Source organism: Cygnus atratus, chromosome 1 (genome assembly GCF_013377495.2).
Source record: "Cygnus atratus isolate AKBS03 ecotype Queensland, Australia chromosome 1, CAtr_DNAZoo_HiC_assembly, whole genome shotgun sequence".
NCBI classification, from domain to species: Eukaryota; Metazoa; Chordata; class Aves; order Anseriformes; family Anatidae; genus Cygnus; species Cygnus atratus.
The window spans coordinates 198,484,276-198,509,866 of NC_066362.1; the positions used below are offsets into that span (position 1 = coordinate 198,484,276).

The 25,591-nt window shown below is 44.0% G+C and overlaps 1 protein-coding gene across 7 annotated transcripts in view; it reads right to left on the minus strand.

Moving 5' to 3' along the window:
* The window catches only part of FAT3 (FAT atypical cadherin 3), a 428,576-nt gene that overhangs the window by 165,298 nt on the left and 237,687 nt on the right, over window positions 1-25,591 (minus strand). For 2 of the 7 annotated variants that reach the window (XM_050709957.1, XM_050709962.1), the window contains exon 4: window positions 6,189-8,144. The exons of the other annotated variants lie outside the window; for them this stretch is intronic. In XM_050709957.1, coding sequence (XP_050565914.1) covers window positions 7,324-8,144 — 821 coding nt within the window. In that variant the 3' untranslated portion in view covers window positions 6,189-7,323. Of the gene's footprint in view, window positions 1-6,188; window positions 8,145-25,591 lie in introns of those variants that run through there. 7 annotated transcript variants of the gene reach the window in all.

Below are 25,591 nucleotides of genomic sequence, written 5' to 3' on the forward strand. Positions count from 1 at the left end.
GATTCTCTGTCCTTCCTACAGCCTTCTTCCAAAATAGCATGGCAACAGCAAGGCGCAGGGAGTCCAACTCTACCAGCAGGTGCTCCTTACGCTCAGAGAAAGCATCCTGGATTGAGTCTATCCCATTTTATATGTGAATTACAAACCAGGCTGATTAGCTCTGTTGAGACCACAGCCATCCAGGAAGGAAAGTCTCAAGACCCTGGAATAGGGAGGAGCATTCAGCAAATGCAAATGAAGTGAAAAGCTGAAGTGGCCTCAGGGTTGTGTGTAAATAATTACAGCTTTTGGGACTGCAGTTTTAGATCTGGGTATCTACATTCTAAATCTCATTTTAGGCAATCAAGACATTTTCTGGATCTTGCCCCCAGTGGCTAGGTTTCCAGTTGCCTTAGTGTAAAATAATTACTTTCTACTGGAGAAAGCACTTGAGCATCCATTTATAACCAATGGAGCCTGGCTCCAGAACTGCTGACATTTTGGATGTTGGTTGAACAATCCCACCCCAGGTGTTCATTTCACACAGAAAAACAACATTAAGCCCCATTTTCATCCTCAACAGCAGTTTAACCAGCAGCCTGAAGGTAGTGTGTGCAGATATGGGGATAATACTGAGGGGAAAAGCAGGCGGTGTTGGCTTGGATACTTGCTCGGAGAATTGGAACTGCTGCAGAGAGAAGGGGACAACAAAAGGGAAGGTTTTGCCATGCACCGTGCAGTCTGAATGCTCTGTCCCAGCATTGGTGCTAGCCTCAGGCACACAGCATGTACTTTGATCACCCTTGCATACAGCAGGTCCATCCATCTCACACGCACAACACTTTCAAGACTAATCCCAAGCAATTTCCTACAGACAGGTATAAAACTCAAACAAGATGATTCCACAAAAATCCCCAAAGCAATTCCTGTAGTAAAACACTATTTTTTTTCCCCCCATTACAGTCTGTGTTAGGAAGAAAACTCACACATTGTGTCTCTTACCGTACAGCTTAACCTTTCGGATGCCACACATGGTGACAGGGTTGCGTGTGGTCTAGCTTTGAGCAGTCACACGATTCCATGCCATGTACTTTCTATGCCATGAACTATGCCCCAAACACAGCCTCTATCTGCAGCCTCCAGATGACTTCCAGGGCCAAGTGTCTGGTTTGTGCTCAGTGCTTTACAACACAGTGGTTATGCAAAAGTGATGCCAGCAGAGTTCAATGGCCAGAAGATCTGGGTCATAGCTTTTCATGGGGAGAGCAACTGGTTCTCACATGAAAACACCGAGATTACACTCAGCGTACTTAAGGAACACTGTCTACTTCAAATCTGTTCTCTGTAAAAAGGATATAAATGAAGGTAGTTTGCAGCTATTGTATAAAGCCATCAGTGTGCCTTTCATCAGCGTGTCTCAAAGCAATTAAAAAATAATTTTAAACAATACACCCACCTAAGACATCCTACAAAACATACTAATTTTCCAGTTCTGTTCTGCCATTTAAATATACACGTGCTCCTATGCAGATACAGATTTTCAGCTTCTTTTCCCAGATCCCACTTTCATGGCACGGACTGTATACAGCCTCCTTCAACCCCAGGCTATCATGGGGATCCCCCTGCCTGGGATGGTGATGGGACTGGGGGAATGTGGGGAGAGGCAGAGTGTGATGCTGTGGTGAGGGGAGGCACATCCTCCTCTGCTGGGGGCCAGGAGGCTGATGGCTACACAAGGTGTATGAGCTTGGACACCAGGGTTGCATGGGGTACAATGGGGCAGATGGGTTAAGTCTTACACAACCAGTAAGAGATTCTCAGTATCCACATGAGACAGACTTTCCAGGAGAAAAGACCTTGTAAACATGGAAAAAACATGCAAGATATATGTATATAACTCTCCTGCTCACACTGCTCCATGTCCTTTTCTATTTCACTTTCCAAACAGATAGATGTAAGAGGTCTGAATGCGGGTAAGGGCTGTGCACTGTTAAATGGGACTATAGGAGAGTAACAGAATGGAGCTTAGAAGCAAAAGAGATGTTAGATTCCAAGCTTAACAAATAAGATAAACATAATTGAGAAGGAAAGCCTGTCACTTGGACAAAGAGAAGTAAAGGCACTTCATATTGAAATATTTCCCATAAAAGATTCAGTTTCAGGACAACTTGGTGCTTTAAACATGGAACTGTTGTCAGATTTCAAGGTTTGGACTGATGCAGGGACCAAGACAATCTTTAGGTGGTCAAGGGATAAGGAGGTGTCCAGAGTGAAGTGAAGGGAGACTGGATTAAATGCTTCTAATTTCAGTGGAACAAGTTCTGAGTTTCTTAAGTCCTTGGCCTGCAATTGGATTTGCACAGCTTGATCCCTGAAATCCACGTGGCTCCATGGGCAGCATCAGCAAGGTTGCATACTTCTTTGGCTACCACAGAGTGGAACTGTCAGAAGTCATCAGTCAGCGATAATTTTCATAAATAAGAAACTGATTGAAATTCAGAACAAGAATTTTCCTCTTAGAGAAAAACTCAGAGAAGCCGCAAGATTCCACTGGAAGAAACTCCTTCTCTGTAAAGCAGCTGGCAGAGCCTTCCCATGTAGTTCCAGAAAATCACTCAGACTTGACCACGTTTGAAACCTCTCTAGGGCTTGGGATCACTTTTGCTTCCCCATGTTTTGCAGGTCCCCATTAACCCTTTCCACAGCTGTTTCTGCAACTTCTTCTGCAGCTCAGCACTGCTCTGCAGCCTGGGAGAGATCCTGCTGCGGCTCATGGAGCTTCTCAGCAGAGAGGTACTGAGAGCTCTCCCTAGACCAAAGAAGGTACTAAACTTGTAACTCCATAGTACTCATGTTTGACTTTCGCAAGACCACAGAAGGACTTTTTGTTGGAGCAAGAACACAGGCAGACTGAGATGGCAAGCTTTAAATCCTGAACAAAGGCATCAGAATTAGTCTCTCTATTGCTGTGAAAGAGACCTTTAAAGTACTTCACTTACTGATAAACCCTTCTCAACATATTCATAAATTATTTTTGAACCTCAGAATGCTGTAAAAGCAGATGGAACAACTTAGATTAAAAAAAAAAAAAAAGTTTAAAACACTGACCAATTTGTAGTATAAAAGATTAAACCATAAATTGCTTTCCTGCACACCTAGAGGTAGCCAATGTCTTTAAAAGGAGGATAAAAACCTAAACCCAGCAACAACCAAAAAGCAGAGCTTTTCAGAATTTACAGGTTATTCCCTATCCATGACTAGATGTATTGCATCATAAAATGTCAACATCAAAACAATATAGAAAAAATAATTACAGACAGTGTTAGTGTTGTAAGCTGATAAGGACCAGATGGTCTTTTGTATTTATGGTTTGCCTTGTGCATACAAATGCTTTTGGGATCTAATTAGCCTTCTACAAAACTCAAACTGGGTAATTACTATCATTATCCCCTTTTCAAATAAATCTGAAGTCTAAACTGCAATTAAGTTTTTTATCTTACAATTCATATCTATGCATTTTAAGAATTGTTCTTTGCTATCTTTTCACAAATCTTCTTTCGGTGATTGACGTAAATAAAATGACGGAGATGAAAAAAAAAGGATGATTTTGTTCAAAGATGAGTTTTTGGTTAACAGACTTAAAGCATTTCTGAGAAATGCAGCATTTGTGTTGAACAGGTTGCTGACTTCCTAAGCATTTGATTCTGCCACCTTCATGGCTGTTGAATGTCCCATATTCATATTGACAGGAATCACTAAAAACAAAAAATGAGGCACAACCAGCAAGAGCTGATGACAAATGCATATATGGAGATGTATTACTTCTCCTGTACATACAATGATCATCTTTTATATGACACGAAGTGGCAGTCATTCTAATTAACTTTTGACTTTCTCCTCATAGGCAACACATAGGTTGATGATGGGCTATGAAAGGGTAGTGGTGCAAATAATAAGCAAGAATGTCATTTTTATTGGTTTCTTGCCCTCAGGACAGCTAGTCACATGACAAAGTTAGCATGCTACAGAAGAGCATGACAGTATAATAATGTACACCACTGAATTCGTTTAATGGGGAATTAATCAAAATCTGTCCAAAAATAGATAGCAGATGAGATTAACGTGTTATAAGCTAATCATCTTCCACCCCCATCCCAGACAAATGATTATAGGTTACAGAATTGTGCTGCCATTTCTTCTTCCATGAAGGAAAGACTGAGCTAAAAGCTGATGCTGTAAGAAACAGCACTTCTAGAGACGAATGGAGTACATATTAAGTGGCCAAAGTTTTGATGTAAATGTCTGTTTTACTGCTGTAATGTTTTCATTTTATTTTACTACTCCTGTGAAGCCCGTTAATAAACTATCAAAATCAGTATTAAAAACAGACCAAACGCTCTTATATTTCAACCTGGATGCATCCTGGAATAATAATACCAGAGGCTTCTCAAAATAAACTTTTACGAACATCATCTTCTTTCTCATGTCAAGTGCTTACACTGGAAATGTATTTATGCTACATTGTGCTGCGAACAAGGTTTTGAGGATTTTTCAAGTCCCCAGTTATGTCAAATGCTTCCACTCAGGACCATGGGGTAATTCAGGCTGAAAAGGCCCTTGAGAAGTCCAGTTTGCTGCATTTTCCATGTGACTGCTCATCCTCTTTAAGTTATGCGTGCACATGCATGCTTATACACGCTTATGTACAAACGAGGTTCACAACTGCATTTTTTATTAACATTTTCACAACAGAAAACCTTGAAACTTTGAACTCAGAAGAGAAATACAGGCTCCTGAGGAGAGATTCCCCAAACCCCTGCTAGGTTTCCACCCAGACACCTAAATTCCCATCAGCACCTGAATTCCTGAGCCCACATCTGTTGTATTATGAAGAAACAGTTTCACACCTGGCTGAATCTTGATGCGATTAAAATTAGGCACCCATTTGTCTATCATCTCATTCATTTGAGGCAGTGTTGGGTAAGTGCATGAAAGGCAGCCCTACATAGCCATCTTGCCTCTCCTACCTCCTCACCCAGCAATTTAATTCCTTCTGCTAAGGTATGTGAAATCAAAATTCAATTCTTCCCTATTCCTCCTGCCTGATAAAGACCAGAGATTTGCATCCAGGTCTGAAGGAGCACTGCAGTCACCTGGCAGTATCTTTCTGAGACATACCCTTTTAGTGAATCTGTTTCATTAGAGAGAGAAATAATTATATATTCATGGGAGCAGGGGCAAAAAACCAGATTTCTCTTTTCCCAGTTGAGTGCCTGTATCACCTGGCTACTGAGTCACTGTCACTCTTTGTGGCCTAATTCTGTAATGATTTCCATGACAACAGAGCAATTCCCTATTTGAATATTGTGGAGTCTGAAAAAAATCTTTGCAGATAATAATGCAAAGAAATATCACAGATAATATTAAAAGCAGAAGAAAAAATGGTAAAAACAGCCACTACCCAGGAAGCAATCATCATCTCTGACTTCAGCAGGCAATTTCTCTGCGTTTGCAGGCTAGCAATAGAAACTGCTTATGTGCATCAAAAGATCTTTTCTGCCATAGGGAGATAAATACATGCTTAGTTGCTGATTTCCTAATCTTCAATTAAGAAGTGCAGCATGTCAAAATGCAGCCTTCCTTGGCTCCTCAGATATCTATCCATTGCAATTTTGGGGGGGATTTTTTCATTTGTATATTTGATGTTTGTGGTATGCAAGGCAATGTCATTTTACATTAAAAAGACTTCTTATAATTGGGAATTTATAGCTGAAAAAAGCAGCTCACTTCTCGGGAGCTGGAGTTCTTCGCGATGCGCTTGCATTACATGCACATATGCATCCTACCACAGGAGGGAATGTGCCCCATTCATTCAGCTCACAACAATTTGTTTCTTTCCCACCATTTTTCACAGAGCACATCTGTCCTATCTCTCCATGTGTGTCCTGGTTTCAGGTAGGACAGAGTTAATTTTCCTCCTAGTAGCTGGCAGGGTGCTATGTTTTGGATTAGGATGAGAAGAGCGCTGATAACATGCTGATGTTTTAATTGTTGTAGAGCAATGCTTACACCAAGCCAAGGACTTTTCAGCTTCTCGCTCTGTCCTGCTAGCGAGCAGGCTGGGGGTGCAGCAGGAGCTGGGAGGGGACAGACCCAGGACAGCTGACCCAAACTGGCCAAAGGGGTATTCCATACCATCTGACGTCATGCTGAACAATATATAGGGGTGGCTAGCCGGGGTGGGGGGGCCGGCTGCTCGGGGATAGGCTGGGCATCGGTCAACGGGTGGTGAGCAATTGCATTGTGCATCACTTTGTACACATTATTACTATTATTATTATTATTATTATTATTATTGTTATTATTTTCCCTGTCTTAATAAACTGTCCTTATCTCAACTCACAGGCTTCACTTTCCCATTTCTCTCCCCCATCCCGGAGAGGGAGGGGGGAGGGTGAGCGAACGGCTGTGTGGTGTTTGGCTGCCAGCCGGGCTAAACCACAACAGTCAATTTGGCGCCCAACGTGGGGCACGAAGGGTTGAGATATCGACAGATTTGACCCGAGTGTGTTAAACTAAAATTGGTATAAGTATTCGACCTGCTTAATAGTTGCTAGTCACAATGTTGATTGCTTTCATCTCAAGTCTGCTATACCTGTTTCCCAAATTGAGTTTTATAGCAAGTTACTTTCTGTATGTGCTCCCTGTCATGCTGTTTATCCTTTCCGGGCCCTGGTTCAAGATTGTTATGGTACTGTGTGGTGTAACGATGGCTTATGAAATGATGAAATATCTGGTCATGACTCTAACCTGGTATTTGTACTCAGCACTGTCGTCGACTCTATACTTTGGAAACCATATCTCAGAAACTATTAGCAATTACACCTATTGCCTTTTTTCATCAGGGAGTCAATCTCTGGAGGGGACAGGGGAAGATATTTTCTCCTACCTGTTCACTCTCCCTTCCTCCTTCACCACCCTCTTATCCCCCGAGCTAGTTACGGTAGCTCTCCAAGATGTTGAATATCCTTGGGATACTCAGACCAGCATGTTCTTGTTGTTATGTCTCCTGAATGCGCTTCAGGTTTTGTTTAAGGTTAAACAACTACTTAGGAATCTCATCCGGAGATCTGTCTTGAGGCGGGATATTTGCGAGTGGCAGGGAGTGTGGGAGGATATGGGCAGGTTTCTAGGGCAGTGGGCACCTCCAGTGTTTTGGACGTTCACCCCTGAACAACTGCAAAATCCTAAAAAACTGGTAGAATGCTTGAAAAAAAGGTGTCATGACTCCGGCAGTTCCGAAGTGACACAAATCACTGTGGCGTGCTGGGGTCTGGCCTGTGCCTATCGAGCTGCAATTGATGCTACTATCAACCTAGTGACAGCTCCCGCAGCCGTTCCAGCTCCAGCTCCCGCAGCCGTCCCGGTTCCAGCTCCCACAGCCGTTCCAGCTCCCGCAGCCGTTCCAGCTCCAGCTCCCGCAGCCGTCCCGGTTTCGGCTCCTGCAGCCGTTCCAGCTCCCGCAGCCGTTCCAGCTCCAGCTCCCACAGCCGTTCCAGCTCCAGCTCCCGCAGCCGTTCCAGCTCCAGCTCCCGCAGCCGTCCCGGTTTCGGCTCCTGCAGCCGTTCCAGCTCCCGCAGCCGTTCCAGCTCCAGCTCCCGCAGCCGTCCCGGTTTCGGCTCCTGCAGCCGTTCCAGCTCCCGCAGCCGTTCCAGCTCCAGCTCCCGCAGCCGTTCCAGCTCCAGCTCCCGCAGCCGTTCCAGCTCCAGCTCCTGCAGCCGTTCCAGCTCCCGCAGCCGTTCCAGCTCCAGCTCCCGCAGCCGTCCCGGTTTCGGCTCCTGCAGCCGTTCCAGCTCCCGCAGCCGTTCCAGCTCCAGCTCCCGCAGCCGTTCCAGCTCCAGCTCCCGCAGCCGTTCCAGCTCCGGCACCCACAGCCGTTCCAGCTCCCGCAGCCGTTCCCACTCCTGTGGCTGGGTCAGAGAAACGAACTGTAGCAGTGCAAGTTGCCCCTGCAGAGGGTACTCCAACCCCTGTGGCAGACCCTGTGGCTGGGTCGGAGAAATGAACTGTAGCAGTGCAAGTTGCCCCTGCAGAGGGTATTCCAACCCCTGTGGCAGACCCTGTGGCTGGGTCGGAGAGGCGAGCTGTAGCAGTGCAAGTTGCCCCTGTAGAAAAGGTGAAAAAATGGTATAGAGACTCAGGTCGTTTAGAACGCAGAAAGTCTTCTGCTAAGTCTGGGCGTGGAGAAGACGAGGCTGGGCCATCAAGTGTGCAGGAGGATGAAGATGAGGATGAGGATGTTGAAAATTCAACAGTAACTACCCGAACCCTATACCAGCGTGAGCTACGAGATGTGCGAAAAGATTTTGGTCGCTGTATAGGTGAACAGCTTGTCACCTGGCTGCTCCGGTGCTGGGACACTGGAGCCAATGGTGTGGAATTAGAGGGCAGGGAAGCCAAGCGGTTGGGATCCCTTGCTAGAGATGCAAGCATTGACAAAGCAATTGGAGATGGAGCACGATCTCACAGCCTCTGGAGGCGTCTCCTGTTAGCTGTGAAGGGAAGGTATCCCTACAAGGAAGAACTTGTATGTCTACCAGTCAAGTGGACCACCATGGAGAAGGGAATCCAGTACCTGAGGGAATTAGCCGTACGGGAAGTAATTTATAAGGACCTAGACGACGCACAAACATCCACAGATCCAGATGACGTCCAGTGTACTCGACCCATATGGCGGAAGTTTGTACATAATGCACCATCAACATGGGCCAGCACATTGGCAATAATATCCTGGAAAGACGGTGAAGATCCCACAGTGGGTGACATGGCTAAACAACTCCGGCAGTACGAAGGAAATCTCTCCTCTTCCCTACAGGCCTGCGTCTCGGCTGTGGAGAAACTCTCTGAAGAGTTCCACCAACTTAAAGAGAATTTATCTTCCCCCCCACCTGAACAAACCAGTGGCCACCAACTAAAAGAGAATACTTTGGAGAAACTTTTTGAAGAGGTCCACCAACTTAAAGAGAATTTATATTCCCCCCCACCTGAACGAACCAGTGGCCACCAACTAAAAGAGAATACTTTGGAGAAACTTTTTGAAGAGGTCCACCAACTTAAAGAGAGTGTATTTTCCTCCCCACCTGTACGAACCAGCGTCTCGGCTATTAGGGGTAAACGCGCATCCGTGCAAAGAAGACAATATGGTGGGTACACACCCCGCGCCACCCTGTGGTTCTACCTACGTGACCATGGAGAGGACATGAGAAAATGGGATGGAAAATCTACTGAGACCCTAGAGGCACGGGTACGTGAGTTACAAAAGAAAACAATCGGGAGAAAGGGGTTCTCTGAAAAGTTTGCTGCTCCAACTTCTAGCAGGCAGTCTTTTAAACACAGAAACGAAGATTCTGACCAGGACTAGAGGGGCCCTGCCTCCAGCCAGGGGGAGGAAAGGGACAACCGAGTTTATTGGACTGTGTAGATTCGATGGCCTGGCACGTCTGACGCACAGAAGTATAAGGCTTTAGTAGACACCGGTGCACAATGTACTCTAATGCCATCCAGCTGTAAAGGGCCAGAGCCCATCTGTATTTATGGCGTGACAGGGGGATCCCAGCAGTTAACTGTATTGGAAGCTGAAGTGAGTCTAACTGGAAATGAGTGGCAAAAGCACCGTATTGTGACTGGCCCGGATGCTCCGTGCATCCTTGGCATAGACTATCTTAGAAGAGGATATTTCAAGGACCCAAAAGGGTTCCGCTGGGCTTTTGGCATAGCTGCCTTAGAGACAGAGGACATTAAACAGTTGTCTACCTTGCCCGGTCTCTCAGAGGACCCTTCTGTTGTGGGGCTGCTGAGGGTTGAAGAACAGCAAGTGCCAATCGCTACCACAACTGTGCACCGGCGGCAATATCGCACCAACCGAGACTCCCTGATTCCCATCCACGAGCTAATTCGTCAACTGGAGAGCCAAGGAGTGATCAGCAAGACCCATTCACCTTTTAATAGTCCCATATGGCCAGTGCGAAAGTCTAATGGTGAGTGGAGACTAACAGTGGACTATCGTGGCCTGAACGAAGTCACGCCACCACTGAGTGCTGCAGTGCCGGACATGCTAGAACTCCAGTACGAACTGGAATCAAAGGCAGCCAAGTGGTATGCCACAATTGATATTGCTAATGCATTTTTCTCCATCCCTCTAGCAGCAGAGTGCAGGCCACAGTTTGCTTTCACTTGGAGGGGAGTCCAATATACGTGGAATCGGCTGCCCCAGGGGTGGAAACATAGCCCTACCATTTGCCATGGACTGATCCAGTCTGCGCTGGAGCAGGGGGAGGCTCCTGAACACCTGCAGTACATCGATGACATCATTGTGTGGGGTGACACGGCAGAGGAAGTTTTCGAGAAAGGGAAGAAAATAGTCCAAATCCTTCTGAAGGCCGGTTTTGCCATAAAACAAAATAAAGTCAAAGGACCTGCACGAGAGATCCAGTTTTTAGGAATAAAATGGCAAGATGGACGTCGTCAAATCCCAATGGATGTGATCAACAAAATAACAGCTATGTCTCCACCAACTAGCAAAAAGGAAACACAAACTTTCCTAGGTGTCGTGGGGTTTTGGAGAATGCATATTCCAAATTACAGTCTGATTGTAAACCCGCTCTACCAAGTAACTCGTAAGAAGAATGCTTTTGAATGGGGCCCTGAGCAACGACAAGCCTTTGAACAAATTAAGCAGGAAATAGTTCATGCAGTAGCCCTTGGGCCAGTCCGAACAGGACCAGACGTAAAGAATGTGCTCTACACCGCAGCCGGGGAGAATGGTCCCACCTGGAGCCTCTGGCAGAAAGAACCTGGGGAAACTCGAGGTCGACCCCTGGGGTTTTGGAGTCGGGGATACAGAGGATCTGAGGCCCGCTATACTCCAACCGAAAAGGAGATATTGGCAGCATATGAGGGAGTTCGATCTGCTTCGGAAGTGATCGGTACTGAAGCGCAGCTCCTTCTGGCACCCCGACTGCCGGTACTGGGTTGGATGTTCAAAGGAAGGGTCCCCTCTACACATCATGCAACTGATGCTACATGGAGCAAGTGGGTTGCACTGGTTACTCAGCGGGCTCGAATAGGAAACCCCAGTCGCCCAGGAATCCTGGAAGTGATTATGGACTGGCCAGAAGGCAAGTACTTTGGGATATCAGCAGAGGAGGAGGTGGTCCGTGCTGAAGAAGCCCCACTGTACAACAAGCTACCAGAAAATGAGAAGAAATACGCCCTGTTCACTGATGGGTCCTGTCGTATGGTGGGAAAGCATCGGAGATGGAAAGCTGCCGTATGGAGTCCTACACGACGAGTTGCAGAAGCTGCTGAGGGAGAAGGTGAATCGAGTCAGTTTGCAGAAGTGAAAGCTGTTCAGCTGGCCTTAGATATTGCTGAACGAGAAAAGTGGCCAGTTCTCTATCTTTACACTGATTCATGGATGGTAGCAAATGCCCTGTGGGGGTGGCTACAGCAATGGAAGCAGAACAACTGGGAACGCCGGGGCAAACCCATCTGGGCTGCTGCATTGTGGCAAGATATTGCTGCCCGGGTAGAGAACCTGGTTGTAAAGGTACGCCATGTAGATGCTCATGTGCCCAAGAATCGGGCTACTGAAGAACATCAAAACAACCAGCAGGTGGATCAGGCTGCTAAGATTGAAGTGGCTCAGGTGGACCTGGACTGGCAACATAAAGGTGAATTATTTATAGCCCGATGGGCCCATGACACCTCAGGCCATCAAGGTAGAGATGCAACATACAGATGGGCTCGTGACCGAGGGGTGGACCTGACCATGGACACTATAGCACAGGTTATTCATGACTGTGAAACATGTGCTGCAATTAAACAAGCCAAACGGTCAAAGCCTCTCTGGTATGGAGGACGATGGCTGAAATACAAATATGGAGAGGCCTGGCAGATTGATTACATCACACTCCCCCAAACCCGCAACGGCAAGCGCCACGTACTTACAATGGTGGAAGCAACCACCGGATGGCTGGAAACATATCCTGTGCCCCATGCCACCGCCCGGAACACTATCCTGGGCCTTGAAAAGCAAGTCCTATGGCGACATGGCACCCCAGAAAGAATTGAGTCAGACAATGGGACTCATTTCCGAAACAACCTTATAGACACTTGGGCCAAAGAACATGGTATTGAGTGGGTGTATCACATCCCTTATCATGCACCAGCCTCCGGGAAAGTTGAACGATACAATGGACTGTTAAAGACTACACTGAAAGCGATGGGTGCTGGGACATTCAAAAATTGGGAAACACATTTGGCAAAGGCCACCTGGTTAGTCAATACTAGAGGATCTGCCAACCGAGCTGGACCTGCCCAATCAAACCTGTTACGCACTGTAGAAGGGGATAAAGTTCCTGTAGTGCACGTAAGAAACATACTGGGTAAGACAGTCTGGGCTACTCCTGCCTCAGGAAAAGGCAAGCCCATTCGTGGGATTGCTTTTGCCCAGGGACCTGGATGCACTTGGTGGGTAATGCAAAAGAATGGGGAGGTTCGGTGTGTACCTCAAGGGGACCTAATACTGGGTGAGAATAGCCCATGAGTTGAATTGTAGTATGTTAATTATCATATAACACTGTATGTCATCACTACCATGGTTGCTATATATCATAGATGAAAATGGTGACTAATTAGAAGGTATTGGAAAGAGTGTAACCTGAGCATGACATAAATGGTATGGAATAAGGGGTGGATATCTGTCCTGGTTTCAGGTAGGACAGAGTTAATTTTCCTCCTAGTAGCTGGCAGGGTGCTATGTTTTGGATTAGGATGAGAAGAGCGCTGATAACATGCTGATGTTTTAATTGTTGTAGAGCAATGCTTACACCAAGCCAAGGACTTTTCAGCTTCTCGCTCTGTCCTGCTAGCGAGCAGGCTGGGGGTGCAGCAGGAGCTGGGAGGGGACAGACCCAGGACAGCTGACCCAAACTGGCCAAAGGGGTATTCCATACCATCTGACGTCATGCTGAACAATATATAGGGGTGGCTAGCCGGGGTGGGGGGGCCGGCTGCTCGGGGATAGGCTGGGCATCGGTCAACGGGTGGTGAGCAATTGCATTGTGCATCACTTTGTACACATTATTACTATTATTATTATTATTATTATTATTATTGTTATTATTTTCCCTGTCTTAATAAACTGTCCTTATCTCAACTCACAGGCTTCACTTTCCCATTTCTCTCCCCCATCCCGGAGAGGGAGGGGGGAGGGTGAGCGAACGGCTGTGTGGTGTTTGGCTGCCAGCCGGGCTAAACCACAACAATGTGTTGTACATCAAAGGCAGAAATTTTGGCGCTTCTTCCTCCTCTCTTGCCTCCCACAGCAGACCCCAGAATGCCACTCCGAGAAAAGAAGGAGGCAAGGCAATACAGAGGACACATAGGAACCACATCGTAAAAGATTCCCTAAATAGCTTCTCAGCCTCTACCAAATGCTCGTACAGATGCACAGACTGCAGAGCAGACCCCAGCTCTCTGGAAGGTCAGCCCTGAAGCTCTGAGCTGGTAGCAGATGTGGGAGTACCCTAGAGACGCGTGCTGTTGAAGCCACATCAAGCACCATGCTAGGGTTTTAGGAAGCTTCAGAGAGGGGCTTTGCAAAGGTCAAGGCTACCTTTGCAAAGGTAGCTGCTTCGTGAGCTACAGTGAAATACACTGTCCGTTGTAGCTGTGTTGAGGCTTGTGCTGCTGCTGCATACCTTGATACATACAGAGGTCAAGCGAAGAGGTTAAGTCAAGTCAGGTTCGGTGAAGTTTTGGGCTAATATCACTGTGATTTAGATCTTTCTGTTATTCAGATCCATATCTATAATGGTTTCAGGAAAGGCTCCGTTCAGTGAAGGTAAAGAAACAGGCTTCTTTTTACGTTAAGCAAACATGGCAAATCCTCAGAAGTGAAATTAGTATGCAAAAAGAGACAGAAGGCCTTGCATCTCCCTTCCTCAATTAAGTGTTGTCCAAATCACATTCAGAGACTTCAAGCAATGTTTTTGTCAGTAAAGATGGGCTTAATTTGATGAAAAGTGAATGTCTGTGTGTGGTCCTCTTTCTAGTCAATACAAAGGAAAAAAAAGAACAGCACCACAAACTTTTCTGGGGGACCTTCATCTCTCCCTAAGTGATGCATCTGTAAAACAGACTGTGTCTTGGAATGGCCTATGTCTTTCTGTTGATCACAGAGGAATTGGAGAAGCACAATATAATTCAGGATGGAAGGGGTGTGTGGAGGACATCTAGCTCAATTCACTGCTCACGTTAGTGCCAAAAAGATCAGGTTGCTCAGGGACTGGTTGAATTTTGAGTATCTCCAAGGATGGATACTCCATAACTTCTCTGGGCACATGCTCCAGCAGCTGGCCACCCTCATGGTGAAAAAGTTTCTTCTAATATATAGCTGGAATTTCCTGCACTGCAACCTGTAAGTCTGGTGTGAGAAACTCCGTTATGGTTACAGAGGCTGCAGGTGAGGAGAATACTATCCTGGGTGTTCTTCCACAGGTAGTACAACTAATATCCTTCCCTGACTGTCCTGACTTTCTGATAGAAGATGTCCAGAACATGCAACATCTATCATCTCAAAAGACCAACAGAGTGTTTTGGCATTCTGGCATCAGAAATCAACACAGGGTTGCAGTTTTTGTTGTTGTTGTTGGTGGTGGTGGTGGTGTTTTTTTTTCCTCATCTTCAGAGCTTTACACCACAATCTCTCATGTCTTTTGGCCATGGAAACAACTGAAAAAAAAAGATTGGTGGTGAGAAAATAGAAGAGGACCATAGCCTTGTAAAGGCCTTGCCAGCCTTCTGTGTGGGCAGGGTATGAGTGGCAGACATCTGCCACACAATTCTTGTCCTTTCTTCTTCTCCAATGGGAGGATGAGACTAGCTGGCTGAGCGCAGACTGGTGCAAATATACCCCTGAGGTAAACTTCTCTGACTCCTCCATGGGAATCTGTAAAGCTGGACTTCTTCTTCATGTGTTCCTCCATGCCTCCAAAGATACACATCTGTGAGGCTGACAGAATGATGAGCGCTTATCAAATGAGGGCGATGAATCAGACAATCTGAAGATCAAATCAGAAAACTCTTGTTCTATAGCAATGGAACATAAAATACAAGCAGGGGAGGATTCATGGTGTTAAAACAACACATCCTTGGTGGTGTGATCTGCTTACAGAGTCAATACTTAAGTGGAAGGAGGGCCCATAGCCAAAACAACCATTTTAAGAAGGCAGAAGATGTCTCTAGAGCCAAAAGTCTTGGAGTGGTGAGCTGGCAGCAGGCAGGCTCAAAGTCTCAGGAGAATTTCTTTTAGAGGGATCCCATGGCTTCCAAGGGAGGTGAAGATCACCCAGATCAGCAGGTGTCATCAAAGGGAGACCCTGGAAAGTGCATCTCTGTAGGCAATGCCAATGGAGCAGAACTAGGAACAACTTCCAAATGGAGTTGGAAAGATGGGGAATTCATGGCTAACACTTCTGGACCAGCATGAAACATTAGCAGTGCAGTTGCAGCTGCATCTTTCATGAGCAGTACTGTGAAATCAAGTGACACCTCCAGACACATCAATACTGATGGAGAAATGTGAGGAGAAGTCTATCAGTACGAAACACTGAAATTCACCATGCAAAGACACAAAGCCATGCTTGTGTCAGACGTGCAGTTGCTAGCAGCCAGAGGAGAAACCGAAAGGTGCTTTGTACTTCCATACCTTCCAGGAGCTGAAGAGCAGAGCTTTGCAGGGAGCTGGGCCAGCATCAGCACAGCATCTGTGGACTGAGCATCACGTGGAGCTGCTGAAGTTGAAAAAGCTGGAAAGAGTTTCTCAGAGAACCTTGCAGCCAATTTCTCTCTCTGAAAAAATGCTCTGGCCTTGGGTATCACTACAGGCTTGTGCCCACAGAAGTTAATGCATGCAGCTCAGTCCTCTGCAAGAGGAGCAGACTCCATTAGGCAAACTGCAGTCAGCTCTCAATGTGCTCTTTTGTGTACAAAACGAGGACAGCACACAGCACAATTCCCATGTACACAGGAGTCCATGGAGATGGACTCATAAAGCCCTTAGCCCATTGACCTCAGGAGAGCCACAGTGGTGACCGAAGGAGAGTTCAAGTCAGTTAGGAGATGATGGAGGCATCCTCATTTACTGAAGACATTTGGTGCCCAGTGGAAGCACATCGTGTCTGAACTGATGTTGACCCAATTGACTCAGCTTTGAGCTTGATATTGGACTAGAACCTTCAGGGGTCCCTTTCAATCTAAATTTATTATTATTTTTTTTTTAATATTTTTTAAAATGATTCTGTGGATGAAAACAAGTCAAAAGAGAGAGGAAAGGGAAATGAATGCCAAGTAAGGCATTCACAGGACATCTGCAGGGTGTGCATGCTCTATCTAGAATAACAGCAGTCAAGAGGAGCAGTAAGTATGCGAAGTCACCAATGGCCTGTTTGCATGGGGTACTTAGAGCATCTGGCTATACACATGACATACAGATATGGTAAGCAAAAAGCCTTAGCATTTGTGTGCTGGTGGTGCATGGAGGTCTGCAGTGCAGTGTGCATGCAGACAGGCACTCTAAGGATAACTATATTTTATTCCCCAGCATAGAACTCAATTGTCCCAATAATGGCATGGCTTGCAGCCAACAGTACTGTTGTGTTTTGCTCCAAACAATAATTGAGTTGACAGTCCATTTTTTCACTAGGGGTTGAAATATCAAATTTGATCAGATATTAGTACTGATGCTGCTGCATTTTGCCAGCTTGCCAGTTTTTCTGGATGACAGGTGGATTTGTGATCACAGCACCATCACTGAGGGCCACAGCTGCCGCAGGAGATTGCCTTGGTCATGGGTTCAGAAACTTGTGCTGCAGAATATAATACAGCGCAAGAGTGGGAAAATGGGTCAGAAAGATAGGAGTCAGACTCATGAGTGACAGGAGGCTTTGCTTCTAAAGTCAGGCTACTGTGAATCCATAAAGTCAGCGAAAATACTGTGGTCTGTGATACCTTTGCTGCAATTTCCCAACCAAACTCCTGCCCCCTTTGGGCTTTGTTTGAACTAGTATTTGGAAGAAGAGTGAAATGCAACACAGACAAGGAATATTACAACATGCTTCTTCTGTAGCTTTGTTAAACCTGAAGCTGGTGACTACATTTCCAGTCACTGAATCTCAGATTTTATTTAGGCTTTTATTCAGGGAAACACACCGTACATATGGTTTAGTCTCCTTGTTTTCAAGAACATGCTTAGCTTTAGGAGTATGCTTAAATGCTTTCTCAAGCTGCTTTGCGATATGTGCTTTAACACGGGCTGGCATAACGGCTTAGCCATGCAGCAGCTCACCCAAAAAGTTCTTACTACCCAGATGGCTCATTACACCTCTCTTTTGCAATCTCTGCTGGATGCCAAATGGCTCCTAAGTGAAGCTTAAGGAGTTGTACTTGACCTTCTATTGCCATGTAGAGTTGATACTGCTTGGGAAGCCGTCCCTCTTCCCCTTTATAAAGGCCAAGCAATCACACTCTTCCAATGCAATGGTGGTGAATGAAGCTGCTCAGCATAAAAGCTCCATGATTTGAAAAGGTTGTGAGCAGGTAGGGAGTTCTTGAATATGTACGGCTTGATGATACTTCCTCAACTGTGAAATGCAGCTTTCCCCCTTCAGAAGCTACACCTGCTGACACTCTGCAAACCTCACACAGTCCCTGTTTCCAAAGAACTGAGAGTTAAGTGAATATATTACGTGCCTGTCATTCTTCCTCAATAACGTTTCTTTTTTTTTTCTCTCTTAGCCAATTTTAACCTTAATTTGACAGAAACGAGAATCTTCTATCCAAATTCTTATGAATTTGATGAAAACAAGCAGCCAAGAAAAGGATGGAGGCCCACATTAATGCCTCTCTCTGCTCTAAATGTAGCACAACTTTAGCTGACTTAGTGGTAATCAGAGACTCCATGTGGTAAAAAATGAATTATGAATGGGAGAGTCATGGCAAATGTGTAACTCATCAGCCACCAGCCATGAACAGAAAGCAGGGCCCTGTGAGCTGCTGGCCTGAAAGAACTACTGTTTTGGGGTTGAAGTGAGGATGGAAGAAGCGCAAAAGTTATTTTTTATTAGAAGAATATAGGTATGGTTCAGTTCATTCTAGAATCAATAAATATATTTTCTTTTCCGGGAGAAACATGGTAAGGTTTCACATTTCCTGCACTTGGTGCATCCTTGATACTCTTGTAATTTTTTTATCCTTTTTGGCCAGTATTAACCAAGCATGACAGAGGGACAGATAGAAAAAGGAGAAAAATACCCAAACATTCATTTCAGTTCACTTCTAAAATCCCATCAGTTAATCTCTACAGTTGTATATAGCAGCCCATGTGTCACTGTCAGAATACTCTGAGAACAGGAAAGCAGAAGAGGGGAATTTGAGAGATGTATATAGGGAGAACAGAATTGTTCTCTTTTCCAAACTTATGAAGTATTTCAGTTGTTTTTAAGCATGATTTTGATTAATGTTTTTCGTAACACAGCAAACTTGTAACAAGCACAGCGGAGGAAAATATCCTAAATTACAAAAAAAAAAAAGTATTATTAATAATTACCATCATTATCATCTCTCTGGAAGAGCACACCTTTCTTGCAAATTGCTGTCAGATGTAGTAGTTCAGACATGTCAATTCTGAGGTAATACTAAGGAGTATCAGTAGGTGTACAAAATGTAAAACCATTAATCACTCTAGTTCCAGGCCAGTAAAAGAATAGGGTAATTGCACCCAACTGACACCAAAGGAGGAGGAGAACAACCTCCCTCAGTTGTGGGTTTGCCCCATACCTACCCTTCTTTGAGGAAACCTCCTCAGAAGCAAACAAACCCCCAGATGATGCCTCCAAGTTCAAGGCCCTTTCTGGAGTGGAAATGTGTGTAAACCCACCAGCTGGGAACAGGCTCCTGGGCTAACCCTCAACACCTGCTCTCAGTTCTGGTACAGACCTGAGCCAGCAGCGCTTTCAGGTGCTCGAAGACTCCCCCGTTTTGTTTCAGTGCTTTTCTTATTCAGATACAGGAGGGCAGTAAGGTGCAGTGCACAATACTCCCCCAACCCCAAAACATTAGCACCCATTGCCTAGCAAATTGATCAAATGTAAGCAGAATCTTAAACTGAATTTAAACTGATGAAATGAGCACAAGATCCTACTCCCTTCTCCTACTAACGCTAGATGCTAACATTTTACTCTTGGTTGCAATGGCTTTCACAAGGGATGAAGTTCATGCATGTCCTACTGGCTGCTGTAGCTCTGAAAGAAAAAAGCTGGGTTTGCATTCCAAATGATGATACATTCACAAATATCCGCCCCGTGAGATCTCTTTGGAGGAGCGATGATGACACAATTATTACAAATAATCTTGCTTCATTTGCCAAGCTGATTTGATTCACAGAAATGACTGAGCCATAAACTCAGTGGAGTTTCCACAGGACTTTGAGCTAGAGATAACCAGGGGCTCCAAGCAGCGCATCAAACAAGGAGTGTGCTGCTAACCCCAAACCGCTGGTGTTGGCTTCCCAGTTGTTCAGAGTGTGGCTCCTCCTTAACAAATCAGAAACGCTAAATTTAGTGCAAGTTCAAAGGGAACAGAGTACTCATACAGAAGCAAGGGCACCATGTAACCTGCTGTATTAGTACCAAAGCATTGTACCAAAAGTCAGTGATCCTTGCATGCAACGTGCCTCACTTTGTTATTTTTGCTCTAACCAATGGGTCTTCCATGCCTCAGCATAGGATGCTTGATGTTATGTGGCTTAACCCATTTCTCCCAGCTTTTCAATTCACATGTCAATCTACAACTTGCCTATTTACTCTGTTTTCCATTGGAATTCAAAATTAAAGGACATTAAAGGACAAGTATAAATGAGCACTGTTTCAGTGAAACCTCTGATCATTGTAACAGAGCAAATCTACTACACATCTCTGATCAGAAAGGCAGCAACTCTAATCCTCCTCTTCACTCAACCCTCGCTCCCTCCCAACTGTTGCAAGCTTGACAGTATCTGCTGCCACCGGTCTGAGAGTTGTTTTATTTCTTTTCTCTGCTTAGACTCTGTTTTTATGATATTTTATGACCATTCACACCCTGTCAACAACCACCTGCATTTCAGTATTGGACCTGGAATGCGAACTGGAAGGAAGATCATGTCAGTGCTTCTCTCCTCTCACAGACTGTGCCTCTTGTAGACCAGCTCTGCTGAAGGAAGCAGGGGGTGTCCCTTGAGTCGAAGCCAAGTGACAAAGAAGGACTGGGGCTATACAAAACCCTCCAAATGTTTTCCACTAAAAGTGCCTGGTGATACGCAGCCAAGTCCAGAATGGTGAAGTAACACTGTGTGCTTCAAGCATGAAGGAATAATGTGAAAAGTCTTTCAGCAGGGAATTGTCTAAGACATAACAAGGGGCTGCCAAAGAATTCAGGTTCCTAATGGTCCTACCACTTCATGACAGTGACATCTTGAATGAATGTCTGTATTTGATTAAATTATACTGTAACCGGTGTGCTTTAAGGCACTTTAAGGTAATTGATCTCTATATTTGCAAGTACTCCAAGCAAGACCATATATGACAATGGGTAGCCTGCTACAGAGAGCATGTTGTCTACGCTCCAGCCTTAAGAGCTTTGGATCTGTTAAAATACCATGGAATGTATGTTAATATATCCATGGAAAAGGGCCATCATACTGACTATTACCCTTGCTGTTTCATTGCCAGGCTCTTTCAGAGCCAAGGAAGGACATTTCTTTGAGCATTTGTATTTCACTGTGCCTTCACTCCCATCAAGCCACCCGTAACACATATTGCAGTCTGTTGCAGGCTTCTTTATACCCTGAGGGAAGAGAGACGTGTGAGCTGTTCAGATCTAAATCCTCACATAAACACGATGCAGCCTTTTAACTCTGCTTTCGTTGTAACTCAGTTCCCAAACTCACCTTCCTGCAAACCTGAGGGAGGCAGGACTTGATACACCCAAAATGCCTGGAGCCCTCTGGCTCAGCCACAGCCCTGTTGTCAAACTCTCATGCTCATGCTGTGCCTCAAGTTTTACAGCGGTAATTAGATACAAGATCTATGCATGACCAGAAGCTTTGTTAGGCTTTGTGGTTTTGAGCTTGTTTTAGTTACATTATTAACTAATTTGCTTTAACTTCAGTCTTGCTTAACTTCATGCAAATGCAGATTGTCTCCCCCCCAAAATCATGCTCTATACAGAGAAGGATTAGCAAACCTAAGTAATCATGGTACAACTAACCCCAACAGTGCAACTTATGAGCTGCTCTGGGGTTGAACCACAGACAAGAAGTAATTCTGAGTGAACCAAAAACTCAGGAGAAGGAAATTGCTATCATCAACATCATACTCCTGTTGGAAAGAGCAGACGGTACTGGCAGCTCACCCTACTAATGCATCAGAGAGTGGGAACGTGACACTGGAGGAAAGGACAGATACTTGTGGACATGGTTTTCCCATGCTACTAATGATCCTTTACAGAAATTTGGTGCTGTGGATTATTGTTATAACTTGTCTAATAATAAGCAGTTGTTTCATTTTGATTGAACCATGAAGACATTAATTAGAATAAATATAAATTTTGATTCTTGCATTCTCCAATTAGATATCTTGCTTTTGGTCTCCATTTTGTATGAAAACATTTGAAATTCTGTATATAAAAATAAGCATATATATATACACTTAAAGTGATTTACAGAAGACTTGTATTTAACAGCAGTGCAGCTGTGGAAACTATCATGAGGTTGAATCATGAATTTAAAGTAAATTAGACTAACTCAGTTGCTGGAAGATCTCTACACTGGTATGAAAATCAGTAGATAAATTGCATGAAATATCTGTGAAAGTGGTCCTCTGAATCCCAAAGTTATATACTTTTCTAAACTGACTATCAGAAATTATATTCTTTCCATTACTTAAAAATATTTAACTGTAATTTGTGCTACCATTTCTCCTTCTTAAGAGAGATGATCCAGCATGAATCAGAAGGCAAGAGCTGCTTTTATAGCAAAAAGGGACCTGATCAATCAGATCTGTGTTGTTTTTAATAACCCACCCAAAATCCCTAAACCAAAACAATCTCTTTTATTTTACTTGTAAGAGTCACTACAAGAAGAACTGCTAGTTAAATGAAAATCTTATGAAGATTTACAGTGCTGACCCTTTCAATGCTCTTAATTTTTAGTGTCATATCAATTTCACTCTCATTGTAACTATTACCATCAAAGATAATCACTCTTTATAATAGTCAAAAAAGACTTCTGAGGATTGCCAGCAAAGAACAGTTAAGGGAAAACTTTCCCAATTAATAGACTATTTTCCTTTTCCTCCTGAAGATAGGTTATAAAATCTTCTTAAAAGTAGATTACGGTTAAAGAAGTCTTGGTGAATATGCGACAAATTTCATTTGATAAGGGGTCAATGAGTGCATTCGCAATTCATTATTAGACTTCGCAGCAGAGGACTGGTGGTCAGCCCCTAGCTCTTGCTACATTCATCCCTCCCAAGGTACAATCAAATCCTTCAGCTCCCCTGCTGTTTCACATTGTTCAGAGGGCAACATCACAACAGTACAATCCCCTGAAGATTTGTTCTAGGCCACCTTTTGCCCCAGTGAGTGATTACTACAAGTACTACAGAGATACTCTGCTGAAGAATTTATTCAGGCTTGCAAAGTGTGCCCATTTTACCAACGCTTTAATCACCAATTAGTACACATGCTGCTCCTATTAGCTCACTACAACTTTATCTATGGCGAATAAAAGCCACCAGCTTGCTTCTGCTTTAGGAAAGGCAATGGGAATGAGGAGCACAGCGCTGGCTGAGTTAAACAGTAGCTCTGTTTTTATGAAAATAACCATGTCACAGGTTAGACAGAAAGCAGCAGGCATTCCTGGTTTTCAGGGACTGGACAAATTGCTTCAAAATGCTTCAAGGTCAAAAATCTTTTAAAATACATTCCAGCCAAGCTCAAGATTTAGCGTGTCTTTTATCCTGTACTGCAGACAATTATGGAGCAATGCCAAAGCAATGCTATATGCAGGCATAATGGTGAGCTGAAATCCTAAACCTCTGCAGGTGATTTAACAATATATGGCGCAGCTGGTTTTATTGCACCTTCTTTCTCTGTGCGTTGGCTGATTCCTATTTTATTTATATCTTGGTCACTATTTCACCTGCGTTTTCAAGCACACACCTGATTTCCTGCTTCCAGATATATATCATCTCTTATGCATTTTTTTCTCCAAGGTAGGGGAATCATTCCTCCGTTGACTAATTAATAAAATTCAGCTCCACATAGAAATTTAATGTCCTGTATAGCAATGTGTAATCAGCATCATCATCTTCATATTTATAATAGCTAACCATTGTCCTGAGCAACTCTTATTTCTGCCACCTTCACTTTAACAGGGATAAGCACCAGTTATTCTTGAAAGAGTTGCAAGAAGCCATCAAAATATGTACCTTATGCACTGTGGAAGTTTCTTCATACCTCCCTGCCAATTAGTGGCTGGTTCTGAAGCATGCAGGTTTATAATTCTTGTTTTTTTTCTCTTTATCCTTCCTAGTACAACTGTGGATATTCTCATTAGCTGGTTTCCTATTAGTTCCATACCTTGAGGCCACAAGCAGCATAGGTTCATTATCTGGCATTACTTTTAATTCTGATTGTTCAGTGCTTGAAAAAAATGAATAGTAAAAACTTCTAAATGCCTTAATGACATGAGATTCTCTAAGGGTGCTTCTAATGGGAAGCAAAGCCACCCTTTTTCACAAAGAATAAAGTACCAGTGGCAGATAAAGCTCACCATGACCAATAATTGTTCCTTACAAGCCACAGACACGCTTTTATGTTCCTAAGTTTTTTGCTAAACGTTTATGTGGATACAACTTCTCATCCTACTCTTTGCTGAAGATATTTCAAAAACATGTAAAGCCCTAACAGCTTTAGTTTCTCCTTCTTTTCTCTATTTTTGCAAGCAAAGCAGCAATTTAAGTCCACATAACAGACCCAACAGATTTGCATTAAAAGCATGTGACTTGAAAACAAAAACAAGGAGCCTTTTGACAAGCTCACTCTACAAACTGATGAATATAGTGTACCTAACTGTGATGAAATATTTAATACTACAGGCTATTTGCAGTTCACTTATAAAAAGCCACTGACAACTCTGACGAAACTGTGAAAAACATACTAAAGAATTCTGCTGATGAAATACATTTTTAAAGGGAAGAGTCATTCTTATATTTTCATAACTAACACGGTTAGCATTAAGAAACTGCTATTGTGACTTTGACAATACCCTCCTGTGGATTCGTCCTTACCTGCATTCATTGCCATGTGCTTATGACTGTGCAAGCCCGAGTACTACACAGGGAACAAAGAATCACAGATGTCTGAGCATGAAGTTGTAGAGCAGTTGGTGTAGACCAGGTCTACAAAGACTATTTTTTCAGAAGCTTATGCCAATGAGAGTACCTTTATCTTGGATATATCCAAACAAAGGTTCCTCTTAGTGTGATAGCTCCATATTAAAGTACTGATATGATACTAGGGAGGAAGCTGGAAATGGCATAGGCAGAAAGGAAGGACTCAGGAAACACAGAGAAAAGAAAGCTCTGCCTTGGATAATATCCCAAGTGAAGAAGCACAGCCAACATCTTTTAGAAAAGCAGGGGTAGAAAGGGAGTGCAAATGAGATGTAGTGCTACAAGGATAAGGATTACACCCATTGTTCAGGAGAGGCAAGGGGCTGGAGTTCTCTCTTATGGAGGCATGTACTGTGCAGACCCCTACAGCTTGCTTTGCTCCCCAGAACAAATTTGCAGTCAGCGAGGAATATGTTTCATCCTCACACAGAGGCCTAACTTAGGTCCCACTTGCTTTGACAGAACATTTAGGAAACTGCAGGAAACTAGCCCAAATGCAAATATCCATACTATTGCTTTTAAAAATCAGATGATGTAAATTCTGCTAAAAAGTCTTAAACAAATGGCTCAGCAGTATAGTTCTTTTGAAAACAGATGCCTGAGAAGTTGTTCGAAACAAAGCATGGACAGCTGGAAACTTTGTTTCCAGCTAGGAGCACCTTTTAGGAAATGTCAATGAATTCTAAAATTTAAGACTTTTCATAATATAAGTGGTCAGCGGTAGTTGTGATTACAACTCCTTACTAAAAACAAAACAAAACAAAACAAAACAAAAAACATTCCCAGGAGTCATCAGAATGTTTACGTAAAGCATGGAAACATAAAACAAACCTTGAATTTGATAAAGCAAAATTAGTCAAAATGCTAACACTTTAAGCATGCAACCAGCTGCTAAGAGTCTAAACCATGATCAAATGATTTGCAGATTTTTATCCTGCTTACTGTTATTGACCTGGACATACAACCCAGATATAATGATTTGACTACTGGTAATCCGTCAGTGCCTTCAAAAAGTTAAGCTGGTTTACTTTGTCACACATCTCCTTCCATCACAATTA